The sequence below is a fragment of the Talpa occidentalis genome, unplaced genomic scaffold (assembly GCF_014898055.3).
Source record: "Talpa occidentalis isolate TD23 unplaced genomic scaffold, MPIMG_talOcc4v2.1 talOcc4.17, whole genome shotgun sequence".
Lineage (NCBI taxonomy): Eukaryota > Metazoa > Chordata > Mammalia > Eulipotyphla > Talpidae > Talpa > Talpa occidentalis.
The window spans coordinates 42,309,649-42,319,819 of record NW_023601754.1 but is presented as its reverse complement, the minus strand read 5'-3'; the positions used below and the strand labels follow the sequence as shown (position 1 = coordinate 42,319,819).

Genomic DNA, 10,171 nt, shown 5'->3' with positions numbered 1-10,171 from the left:
CTGCTCCCCGCTCTCTCTCTCTGGTGAATTCTCTCACCCTCCCATGCCTCTGACTGTACCCCAGTACTTGTATAAATAAAAATAAATCTTTAAAAAAAAAAAAAAAGCCTGATCTGAAGCATGTACTGGAAATCCTGGCCTCTTCTGAGTTTCAAAAGCTGTTAAGCAATGAAAAGTTTGCCCAGCTTACTCTCAATGGCCACCCTCCCCCAATTTGGGGTGCAATAACCACCCATTAGTCACTTCCTTTCCTTATGTTCCCTCTTACAACATCTTCTGTGCGTCATTATAATTTGTCACATGCTCAGTCAAGTGACCTGCCTCCATGGGGTCCTGACAACCTCCTCTACTCTCTGCTTTTCTAGCCCCATTGGGATTTTAATCTCCACCATATTCATTGTGCTTTGTTCCAGGCACCCCTGATACTGCTGCGGCCTAGAGATTGATGTCTGTGTGTCCCTCAGCCGAAGTCCCTTAACACACTGTAAAGAAAATGAGTCCATGAGGCAGGGTCACCCCACTCCTATGGCATGGTTAATAGCTGTCGTACAGACAGTATGGGCCAAACAGAAGGTGTGCCAGAAACGTGAATAAATGGCAACGTGTGCTGAGCTTGAGCAGGAACTTTGTCAACTGTGGAGGCAAATGCCACATTTAATGTAAACACTTATGGCCCTGATAATGAGTGTTTTACTGCTGGGATGAAGGAGCTGGTATTGCAGAATGCCCCTACATCCTCATTTGGCCCCTCATGACCATACTGGCACCCTGTGTGGGACGCCGGAAATAATGAGGTCACCAGAACGGTAGCCAGCTTGGGGGAGGCTGAGAGCCTGTGCTTTCAGAAGGGAATTTGGGCAGCTGTTAAGCAATGAAAAGGTTGCCAGCAAAGGCAGGTAGGTAAGCCTCTTAAGGTCAGTGAGCCTGTTGAAGTCACCCGTGCCCGAATGTGGGTGCCTTAGTGACAGGAGGTGTAGATTGCCCCAGATAGATGGTTGCCCCAATGCATATTTGTTAAAGATACGGAGACAACTGGGAGAGGACAGCAATTCACTCCCATAAGAAGACAATCAGGAAATTAAAATAATTATAATAAAATCAGGGCCTCCCTGGTGGCGCAAGGGGTTAAGCACTGCATTATGAAGCAATCTGCAGCCTCTGCAGCACAAGTTCGATCCCTTGCCTGCCAGGGAGCAACCCACATGGCATAGCAGACCTCTCCTGTCTCCCCGCTCCTCCCCTAAGCAGTGTATTTCAGTTGATCTGCCTGTTCTGTTCCCCACTCTGTCTCTGGTGAATCTGCTCACCCCCCCCCACCCCGCCTGCATCTCTGGCCTATACCCCAGCTCTTGTATGCATAAATAAATAAATCTTAAAAAAAAAGTTTAAGAAAAAAACTAAATAAAATAAATAAATTAAAAACATTAACAGGCAACTATGAATCAGAGACACTCTGCAGGGGACGCTGCTACTGTGGCACCTAGACCTGGGGCCGCTGATTTATACTGACAGCTTCTGGTGCTCTGGTCCCTCTGCTGCTGACTCCATCACTGGGCTCCCGCACAAGGTCGCGTCCACCTTTGGGACACAAAGCATCCCTTAGGCTCCTCCCTATCCTCCTCCCCTCATCTTTCCTCCTGGTTCCCCTTCTTGGTGCTGCTGCAGGTGTAGAGCAGGGAATGAAAAGGCAAAGTCCTCTCCTTTATTCTCCAGTGGGAGTGACACCCACACATCACGACTTTAATAAGTGGTTTCCATCCAGTGCAGGGACATGTGGATGGGCCCCAGAGGTGGCGGCCTGGGCCCCCAGCACTGACTGTTCATGCAGGTCATTTACTTCTAGAGTCAACAGGGATTCATCCTCCGTTTGCCTTCACTCCCCAGACCAGATAGTCTCCCTCTGAGCCATGGATCCTGAGAGGAAAGGATCTGAACCAATGGCTGCTATTGGGGCCCAAGGGTCCAAGAAAGCCCTGGGGGAGGAGAGGATGTCTGTGAGTGCAGAGAGAACTCAGTACTGATTGGCCACTCACAGTCTGTGTGATCCAGATTCAATGACTGTATCTCCCTGTGTCTCAGTTTCCCTGAACACAACCAGGTAAGTGGAAATGGCATCTGACTCACCGTGCGGTCTGTGAACTAACCCAGACAGCCTCAAGTAGCAGATCTACCCTGTGGACAGGGGAACTGCCCCAAAAAGGCATCTGTTGTCATTTGCACTCACAGGGGACACTCCCCAAGCTGATCCCTGCTAGAATGGGGAACTATAAGAGTATAGTGTGAGCCTGTCCTCCCTGGGACCCTGCCCGTCCTCTGGAGTCTTCTAAGTCCCCAGGCAATCAGCACCCAGCTGGGAGTCCCCAGAAGACACCTGTCCCCTTCCGGGGCTCCCTCTGCATGGGATGCAGTTGGAAGCCTGGGCGCTACAGTGACCAGAGCCCTGATGTTTCCTCAGGGTAGAGGTCAGACCCATCTCTGCCCAGAATTCAGGGCCAACTCCACTCTTTGGTGCCTGGTCAGCAGCCCTGCTAGCCCTGACCTTAGGTACATTTTGTCTTGTGCCCTCCAGGGGGCGACATGGAGACAAACATGCAGGTCTCCTCATGGCCTCCAGGGGGCGACATGGAGATGCGCGCACGCTTGTGTGCACCCCCCCCACACACACACACTCACAGACACACACACTCGCAGTGTTAGCACAGGAGCTGGCTCTGAGAAGGTGGAGAAAAAGCCTGATTTCTTGTCAGCTCTTCCAGACCCTCAGGGACCCCCATCTCCCACGTACATACTCTGGCTCCCACTCCCATCCCCCTAGGGAACGAGAAGCGCCGTGAACTATAAGGGGTCCCCACCCTGTCAGTCACCACCCATGGGGAATGCAGGTGACCACAGGCAGAGCACAGAGGCCCCCAGGACAGCGGGGAGAACATGGACAGGCTCCAAGTCACAGCTCAGCCATTGGACACGGAGAGGGAGGGTCTCCCTGAGACCTTCCCCAGGACCAGGGAGCCAGGCCCTGGCCTCTCCTCCTCTCTGTCCTTTCTTCCCAGGACATGAGGAAACCTCCCCCTTCGCACCAGGAGCTGCAGCTCCTGAGACCCCCAGTCCTGGGTCTCCGTGCCTGGGAGCGGAGACCAGGCTGGTGACGCTGGAGCTAGAGGGGCCCCTCCCCAGGCCTCACTCAGCCACGTGGTTCTCACCCCAGGGCCTTCTCTGTCACCCTCCTGCCTGGAGAGAATCCAGCCTTCCCAGAGCTCTGAGAAACTGGGGAGACCCTGTGCCCAGGCAGGCTCTTGTGTCACAAAGGGAAATCTCCCCTGGGTTTCGGGATTCCAGGTCTCTATGTGTCCCCAAACAGGATACAGCACAGACCTACAATGGGGCAGGAAGTCTCTCTCAGGCACGGGGTCCTCATCAGTCTCGCTCTGGAAAGTGGGCGCCACAGGCCAGGATGACAGCATCACCTGACAGCTGGGGAGATGCAGACTCTTGGGTTTCCCCCCTCACCTGCTGGGTCAGGAGCTGCATGTTCCCAGGACCTGCAGCCCCTCCCAGTGCACAGACAGGCACAGGCTCCCAAACCAATCATGGGGTCACCTGGTGGGGCACCCCGTTCCCTGAGCAGCTGCTGAAACAGCCTGTGTAAGGTGTCACCTGGGCATTCACCATCTTTAGGAGTTCCCCAGGTGATTCTGTACACAGAGGGGACAGCCTGTGACAGGAGCTGCTGAGGAGGCCCCCAGGGTCAGCTCTGACAGGAAAAGTCCAAGGGAGGAGAGAGGGCTTTGGGCTGCTCTGACCTGGACACAGAGCTTGGGGGAGCCCTGCACATGCTTGTCCAATAGCATGTCTGTGTGTGTGTGTGTATGTGTGAGTGTGCGTGTGTGAATGTGTGTGTCTTTCTATGTTTGTCAGTTGAGCAGTCACAGTTGAAACAGGGAGAGGCAGCAGTCTCCTGCCCGCCTTGACCATGTGGGGACTATTCCCTTCTCCTCTCCTCATAAACCTGTTTTTGAAAAGGTAAAAGAAAAGGGCGGAGGCTACAGTAGTCTGGTGGGGGGGAGGGAGCCCTAAATGTAGACACTGGAAATAGGAAGAAGGGAAGAGGGAGGAGAATGAGAGGAGAGGAAAGGGAGCACCTAGGGCAGACACACCCACCCACAGGCCCCGTGACCAGCAAAGTGCTCCTGAGTGGGGAGGAGGCTCAGCTCTCAGGACCGGGTGTCCCTGAAGAAACAGGAACTCAGCGCTGACACTCAGGGGCAGCCCTGCTTGGGAGCCTCTCTGGAGCCCAAGCTCCTCTCAGAGGGAGCACAGAGCAGGCAGGGACCCCATGGAGGCCCCCTCAGCCCATGGACACAGAGACCGAGGCCCCTGGCAGGGGCTCCTGCTGGCAGGTGAGAGGGGCCATTCCTGGGGGTGGGAGGAGGAGACCAGATACTCTGAGGTTTCCAGGGAGAACAGGGTCTTAGAGGAGGCGGACGGCTTCTGTGTGTACCTGGGGCGAGGGGACAGGAGAGCAGCGATATGGCGACAGCTTCTCAGCATGAAGTTGTCATGATTTGAAGTGTGAGGCCAGGAGACCTCAACTGTTTTCTGAGTGATTTATCACCAAAAAAAATTTTTGGGAAATGATGAGAATAATAACAATTTATATCAAGAGTTTGTGTCATAAAAAATGTACAAACTGAACATTAACCCCCCCTTAGACACCGCCCTTAGAACTGGGCAAATCATCCACACAGGACATAGAGGTCCTGGGGACGCTCACTCATCCACAGGGATGGCGCCCATCCCGCCACGGCGGGACCGGAGTAGTCCCTGCCCTCAGGGAGCGCAGGTCCTCGGCTGGTGAGAGAGATAACTAAGATCTAACATTAGAACGTGCTGTCAGGTGCTGACAAGTGTTCTGAAGGGCACAGAGCAGGGAAAGGTCGCACAGTGAGGACAGCGGGTCTTCAGAGCAGGGGGTCAGGGAAGCATCTCCCAAGGATGCTCTCAGGGTGAGCAGGGGCTTTAGGGGGCTTGGGGGATGAGGAGAACACTCTGGGGAGTGTGTTCAAAGAGAGGGAAGAAAAAGGAAAAGGGTCTGGAGGGTGGAGGGCATGCTGCTGACCGTGAACATGTGGGACACACACACACCCCAAAAAATGATTCATAAAGGGATTGATAAAGTGCTCAGGCTCCAGGTCGCCCCTTCCCATGCCAATACTTTGGTCCAAACGTTGATCAGTTTCTCTCACTTCCCTCCTAGCTTCACTCTCAACCTTCTGGATCCTGCCAGCCACTGCCCAGCTGACTGTTGAACCAGAGCCTGCTAATGTTGCTGAAGGGAACGATGTTCTTCTGCGTGTCTCCAATTTGTCAAGGGAACCTCTGAAATATAGCTGGTATAAAGGAAGAGGTGTGGACAGCAGTCAACTTATTATATCCTACAGAGTAGACACTCAAAATACCACCCCCGGGCCCATGTACAGCAGTCGAGAGACTATATACCCCAGTGGATCCCTGCTCATCTGGAAGGTTACCAAGGCAGACACAGGAGACTACAATGTATTAGTTTTATATGATGACTTCTCCAATGGAGGAGGAACAGGAAGTTTCCAAGTACTTGGTGAGTAATTCTTCTCTGGGTCTGCGTTTGGGGGATAAATCTGCTTCACACACACGGGACTCAGAGGTCTGGCTCGGCCTCATCCCCCAACTGTGTGTCATGTTGGGGTTGAGCATTTAGTGCAGGAAACAGAGTGGAAAAGGCGCATAAGACTGAAGTCCCTACTGAATCCAGTCCTGCCTCATTCCCTGCAGAAGAGAGACCAGTTGCCAAATAATGCAGCAATGGGGAATGGGGGGTCATCCTCAGACCCCTGGAACCCTACCTGTAAGCACGACCCAGGAAACACCCTGAAAGTCTGGTCAGGGCCTGACCTGGGCAGCCTGGATCCTCACAGAGAAGCTCCATCCCAGGAAGCCCCTGACCAGACCCTGTCCCGGGCTCCCAACCCCAGTGACCCCAAGATGGCCCTGTCAGGGGTGGGATCTGTCCTCGTAGATGGAGCTGCAGCAATTTCCTGTAAACCTGAGTCCTGAGGCTCCCAAGTGGGTCAGCAGCCAGAGCCCAGCCCCAAGAGCCCCCTCTGTGCAGGGGAGAGCCTGGTCCTTCGCCTGAGACTTGGTGTGGAGATCACAGGTCCCCGGTCATTAGCTGACAGCTCTGGGGACACAGGAGACTCCAAAGGAAGGTCAGGTCACCAAGGGAGGAGAGACAGAGATTTTCTGGAAGCTGCACATACACCCAGGATCAGCCCAGGGAGCCCTCCCATATGGAGACAAACAATACCAGCTGCCTCTTTGGGCAGCTCCTCTGCACAAGCCTCAGGTCAGGTAATGGTGAAAGACTGAAGGTTCATTCACAGACACAGGAGGCCTGAGACTATTTACCAGTTACTCTATTTTATTGAGAGGAATTAAGTTACAGGAGACACTAAATAAGGGTCACTCAGACCAAGACCCACATCAGAGTGAGCCCATGACCTGTCTGCAGTCACAGCCCACTCTCTCCTAATTCTGGGGAGCAATATTATGTATCTGGAGCCCCTGGAACCATTGCTGGTTCACATCCTTTCTTCCTGGGCCTCTCCAGCTCAGACACAGAGATTCTGGTCTGGAGAGTGAGAGCAAATGGAAATGCCCCCTGTTGACTCTAGAACTCAATGACCCACATCCTCCAGCAGAGTCAGTGCTAGGGGCCCAGGCCTCCCCCTCTGGGCCCATCCACACCTCCATGCACTGAATGAGAAATCATTCATTGTCCTTCCTGATGTGTTAGGGTCACTCCCACTGGAAAGAAGACATTTTCCTCTGTTTTCTTCTAGAACATTGACATCTGACTCTATGTAGATCTTTTCCATTTGAAGTTAATTTCATGGTGTGTAACAAGGGTCAAAATTCATGGAGTTTTTGGAATTTTTTTTTTTTTGGCAAAATACATTGTGTTCCATTACTTTATCTCTTTTAAGTCCTCTCAGCAATGCTTTCCATCTCTCCATGGACGAGTCGATCATTCTTTGCTTAGGTTTATCACTTAGCATCTGATTTCTGATATTAATGTAAGTGGAACTGTTTATTGATTTGTGTCAGAGAGTTCATAGTTAGTATATTGATCTTGTACATTGTAACCTTCCTAATTTGTTTTTTGATTCTCTTCATTTTTGTAAACCTTGAGGGATTTCTATATTTAAGTTCACACTACCTGCAGACAGACCTGACTGCACTTCTCCTGTCCGGGGCATGTCTGCTTCTTTTTCCTGCCTGATAGTACAGGTATGGACATTGGACATCAGTCCTGTGCTGATGGAGGAGGGGAAGTGCATCCTGCCTTCCTCTCCATCTTAGGAGTTAAACCTCAATGTTTCATCAAGAAGTTGCTGCCAAGGGCCTTTTTTATGCATGCAATAGTTTCCTTCTGTTCTCAGATGGCAGCCTTGTGAAATCATAAAACCTTCTCTAGATTGTTCCTATGCAAATGAGGAAGCAAACATGTTGTTAGGATGAGACAGCCCTTAGACTGGTAACTCCCCAGGTTGTAAGGTCGTGAAGACTGGGAGGGGCATCCTCACCCCTGATCTGACAAGGAGTAAAGTCCTTTCCTGCTTTATGTGGGGCTGCCCTGGGACCAGGATAAACAAGTCAGGCATCCATCTTCCAACATACAGTTTAGAACAGGAAGGGTACCTCACCTTTCAAGGTTACTAAATATCTAGGAAGTTGCACAGAGTCCACGGAAGAAGTTCTTCTGGATGAAGAATTGAGCTGAGAAGGGGTTCCTGCCAATACTGTTGATATGCCCAGGGGTACAAATCTGAAATCACCCTGGGGTCAACTGGGGTCAGAGGGCAGGTGCCACCTTCTCCTTACATGTCATCACCTGAACAAGACACTGAAACCTGCAGAGGATCCAGCCTCTGGAAATTTGCACCCACTCGGTGGCCTGTGAGGGGCTGAGAGCTGAAGCGGACTGTGGCCCAGGCCCACTCTCACTCACCTCACTCACCTGCACTCTTTCTCCACAGAGCCAGTGGCCCCGCCCTCCATCCAAGCCAGCAACACCATTGTCACTGAACACGAGGACACTGTGGTCCTGACCTGCCTCACAAGAGACACTGGGATCTCCATCCTGTGGCTCCTCAATAAACAGCGTCTCCGGCTCACAGACAGGATGACGCTGTCCCAGGACAGAAGCTCCCTCACCATCAGCCCTGTCAGGAGGGAGGATGCCGGGGAGTATCAGTGTGAGGTCTCCAACCTGGCCAGTTCCAGCAGAAGTGACCCCCTCACCCTCACTGTAAAGAGTGAGTGATCCTCGACATCTCCCACATCCCCCTCAGAAGGCTCAACCATCTGAGCCTCAGTTTCCCTATCTGCCAAACTGGAATTCAATAACTGGATCTCAGGCTGTCCTGAGGGTGTTGATTAGGAACCAGTGAGATAAAATCTCTTAGTCAAAATATCAAGGTTTTAGGGAGGGTGTCAATGAGTATGTGCACTAACTTTATTTTTATTCACTCATCTAACTGCAGAATTTGATTGCAGTTTGGTTTTATCTCTTCTGCTCTGTGACCCCAGAGCTATTTCAGCATCTACATCAGATTCTGATTATGCAAATTAGAGAACACATCCTCCCTCCAGGGAAGGAGGACCAGGTGAGGGAATGGAAAGTTCTTCCACGAGCCTGGCACAGGCCGAGCAGGACACATCGGCTCATATTATTATTCCTCGTCAGCGCTGAGGTGACGGTGGCCTCTGCCCTCAGAGACCGTGCACAGTGACGGGACAGGGAAGAGGGACGAGCAGAGTGTGAGAAGAGAGGCCTTGAGGAAAGTGGTGGGAAGCGGTACAGCTGTACCGCTTCCGTGTGGGAGAATGTGAGGGGTGCAGCAAGTGCAAGGTCTCGGCTGTGAGAGCGAAGGATGCAGCAGCCGGGAGGGGCGTCTGGAGACACTGAGGACGACACACAACCTCACACAGACCAGTGACCTTTCCTTCCCCTCGCCAGGCCCTTCCTGTCAGGCTCCTCGTGGTGCCCCCGGAATGGCCCTGGGCTCATGTCCCCTTTCTCTTCCCCTTTCAGCAGAAGGAGACACCACAGGCCTCTCTGAGGGGGTCATCGCTGTCATCTTAGTTGGGGCCCTATCAGTGGTGGCGCTGGCAGCCGCCCTGTGGTGTGTTTCAGTTTGCAGTTCTGGCAGGTATGAGGGCATTTCCCACATCCGATCCTGTCCCTGGCCAGGAGGAGGATACCCCGCCCCTGTTTTCTGGGCATGGCTCCCACAGCCTCCAGCACCCCATGGCTGTTCCCTCTCACCCCATCCCCTCCTCCCTCACCAGCTGCTGGCCTGGGGCCTTCTCAGAGCCTCCTCATCTATCCATGAGCTCAGGGAAGACCCCATCAGTGCTGTCCTTGTCGCTCACAAACCCCCATCTGGGAGTTAGGAAAGGACTCGGTAGCAGCACCCCCTGTTGTTGGCTAAATCCACCCTCCCCATGAGGAGCCTGTGCAGCCTCAGATCTGAGGATGTCCTGGCCAGTTCACATACAAGGTTTGGAAGAGCCTGGGCAGGCAGGGTGGGGTCAGATGCCCTCAGGTGGGAGAGGGTGAGCCCAGCCCCTGAGGTGTGAGGCAGGAGGACATGGGCCAGCAAGAGGACAGGGCCTGGGAAGTGTCCAGGCCGATGGAGAAGGGTGAGGCCTCTGTCACATTCAGCGTCTCCTGGACTATGGGGTTCGGCCCACAGCAGGGACACCTCATTCAGGGAGATCCATATACCTGTGAACCCTGAGTTTCCTGCATATTCTTGGTCCTCTGAAGCCCTGACCTTCTGCTCAGGAAAATCTCAGTCTGATTCCTCTCCTGAGTCCTGGACTTTCTGGGTAACTTCCTCCTGAACCCCCAGCAGATGCAGATCCTTCACCTCTCGGCCCATGACAGTATGTCTTCGTTAGCCTTCCTGTACCCCTATTATGGGCTCTCCTCTCTTAGAACAGGAGGAACATGTCCCCTAACCCTTTCTGGGAAGGGGGATCCTCCAAATCCCCTGTCCTGACACCAAAGCTGTGCCCTCCCCCACCTCCCCTCACTAATAATCTGGCCTTTCCTAGGACCAGCGACAAG

At 53.0% G+C, this 10,171-nt stretch overlaps 1 protein-coding gene across 1 annotated transcript; it reads left to right on the top strand.

Moving 5' to 3' along the window:
* Positions 1 to 4,333: 4,333 nt before the first annotated feature.
* On the top strand, positions 4,334 to 9,431 carry LOC119248646 (carcinoembryonic antigen-related cell adhesion molecule 21-like). Its single transcript, XM_037515520.1, has 5 exons — positions 4,334 to 4,397; positions 5,255 to 5,614; positions 8,073 to 8,351; positions 9,131 to 9,318; positions 9,411 to 9,431. Exons 1-5 carry the CDS (start codon positions 4,334 to 4,336, stop codon positions 9,429 to 9,431), a joined length of 912 nt encoding a protein of 303 aa, XP_037371417.1.
* The last annotated feature ends 740 nt before the right edge of the window (positions 9,432 to 10,171 follow it).

Coding starts and splice junctions, on each gene's coding strand:
- LOC119248646 (XM_037515520.1), top strand. CDS start 4,334: ATGGAGGCCCCCTCAGCCCATGGACACAGAGACCGAGGCCCCTGGCAG. Junction 5,615..8,072: donor AGGAAGTTTCCAAGTACTTG/GTGAGTAATTCT, acceptor CTTTCTCCACAG/AGCCAGTGGCCCCGCCCTCC. Junction 8,352..9,130: donor CCTCACCCTCACTGTAAAGA/GTGAGTGATCCT, acceptor TTCCCCTTTCAG/CAGAAGGAGACACCACAGGC.